At 32.3% G+C, this 2450-nt stretch overlaps 1 protein-coding gene across 1 annotated transcript; it reads left to right on the forward strand.

The window, feature by feature from the left end:
* The first annotated feature begins 788 nt into the window (after positions 1-788).
* Positions 789-2134, forward strand: LOC114379663 (zinc finger BED domain-containing protein RICESLEEPER 3-like). Its single transcript, XM_028338354.1, has 3 exons — positions 789-1626; positions 1706-1774; positions 1854-2134. Exons 1-3 carry the CDS (start codon positions 1014-1016, stop codon positions 1895-1897), a joined length of 726 nt encoding a protein of 241 aa, XP_028194155.1. The 5' UTR covers positions 789-1013; the 3' UTR covers positions 1898-2134.
* Positions 2135-2450: the final 316 nt, after the last annotated feature.

Raw genomic sequence — 2450 nt, forward strand, 5'->3', positions numbered from 1 at the left:
AATAAAATATAGTGATATATTTCAGGTTCCTACTAGAAACACAATTAAGAAGGAGATAATGAAAATCTATGAGAATGAACGAGCAACAACTTTGAAGTTGTTGGATAGTCTTGATGGAAGAGTGGCCATTACATCAGACATGTGGACTTCAACAAGTCAGAAGAGGGGGTATATGGCTATTACAGCTCATTACGTTGATGGTTGTTGGAACTTACAAAGTCAAATTTTGAGGTAATTAATAAAACAATTTGAACTTTTTATATTATTAGGCCTTTTATTTTATAAAATGATTGAATATGATTATATTATATCTCTTTTTTTTGGTTGTTTTTATATTATATCTCTATTTTTATGTTAGGTTCATCTATGTTCCTGCTCCTCATACAAGTGATAGACTTTGCAATGTATTGACTGACTGTTTGATGGATTGGAATATTGACACAAAACTGTCCACTATCACCCTAGATAATTGTACCACAAATGATGCTATGATTGATAAAATTAAGGATAAATTGCACTTAGGTAGTTTGCTTAGGGATGGATCTTTACTTCACATGCGTTGTTGTGCTCACATCCTTAATTTGATAGTAAAAGATGGGTTGGAAGTGGTGAAAGAAGGTGTAGAAAATATTCGGGATAGTGTAGCATATTGGACAGCAACACCCAAGAGGAAGGAAAAATTTGAGGAAACGGCTAAACAATTGAGAATCCCTTACACTAAAAATTTGGCATTAGACTGTCCAACTAGATGGAACTCAACTTATAAAATGCTTAAAATTGTCATAGGATATGAGGATGTATTTTGTCGATTAAAGCAACGAGAGTCTCAATATACTTGTTTGCCAAGTACTTTACAGTGGCAATTTGCAAAGGATATTTGTGGGAGATTGAAGTTGTTCAATACTATCACTGAATTATTTTCTTCTACTAAACATCCAACTGCTAATTTGTATTTTCCAAATATATGTGAGATTAAGTTGGCAATCAAACAATGGATTACCTCTCCTAACCCAATGATTCAACAAATGGCAAAAAATATGATGATCAAATTTGATAAATATTGGGGTGTGATTCATAATGTGATGGGAGTTGCCACTGTTTTAGATCCTAGGTACAAGATGGAGTTGCTTGAGTATTATTATGAAAAATTGTATGAGCATGACTCTTTTACTCAAGTGAGGGGCATTCAACAATTGTGTTATGACTTAGTTTCTGATTACCAAATGAAAATGAACAAAGGCTCTTTTGGTAGTAATGTTGGTGATGTTACTGGTAGTGAAGTTGTTGGTGATGCATTATCTGAGTATGATAGATTTATAATAAGAAAAAAAAGGGCTAGAAGTTCTTATGTTAAATCAGAGTTAGACCACTATTTAGAAGAAGATGTTTTACCAAGAGCTGTTGACTTTGATATTTTGATGTGGTGGAAGTTTAATGGTGTCAAGTATCCAACACTTCAAGCAATTGCTAAGGATATATTAGCTATTCCAGTATCTACCGTAGCTTCAGAATCTGCATTTAGCACTGGTGGTCAAGTATTAAGCCCACATCGTAGTAGACTTCAATGGACTACTTTAGAGGCTTTAATGTGCGCTAGAAGTTGGTTGTGGAGTGCTGAAAATACGGGTAAAGTTTTATTCATATATGTTGTTAAATTGATATTTGTGTTTATTCAAGAACTAATACTAGTAATGTATTTTTATAGGTTCTACGAGCTATAAAGTTGTTGCTGAATGTGCTAATGTAATGAATGAAATGGTTTCAGATGATGAAGGTAAATAATGTTCTAAATTTCATTTTTTGTTATTATATAATATAAGCTTTTGTTCTAATTTTTTATTTCTTTTATGCAGGTGAAATGATGGGTGCTGCTAGTGTCACTAATTTGGAGGAATGATTAACATTTATTTGTTGAACAATTTAAGTTGTTTCTTTTTTTTATTATGTAATTTGAAAGAATGAAACATGTTTAAGTTGCTAAACAAAATGAAACATGTTGAAGGACAACCAACATAGTATATTAATATCTCCTTTTTTGCTAAATAGAATCATATGCTACTTATTGTTGGGACAACATATATTTAGATGGTAATGTTTTTTTTGTGGGAAAATAAATATGCATGTCTTAATTCCTCATGCAATACCCAAATTTTATGATTTTAATTGAATAGATTGATTTGTTTTAGTAATTTTTTAAATTATGATAATGATCCTATATTTTGAATTTGGCTTTGTTATTGTTTTTTTGTTATGAAACTATTTTTTAGCCTTTTTTTTCAATTTTTTTCAATAAGTTTCAATATTTTTTCTCTTTTAAAAAAAAATTTAATCAATTCTAACGGGGGCGGGGCGGGGCGGGGAAACCCGACCTCCAACGGGGACGGGGGTGGGTATGGATATTTTAACCCCGGCGGGGGTCGGGGGCGGGGTCGGGGATTAGTCAAAAAGTC

Source organism: Glycine soja, chromosome 12, assembly GCF_004193775.1.
Source record: "Glycine soja cultivar W05 chromosome 12, ASM419377v2, whole genome shotgun sequence".
In the NCBI taxonomy this organism is placed as follows: domain Eukaryota; kingdom Viridiplantae; phylum Streptophyta; class Magnoliopsida; order Fabales; family Fabaceae; genus Glycine; species Glycine soja.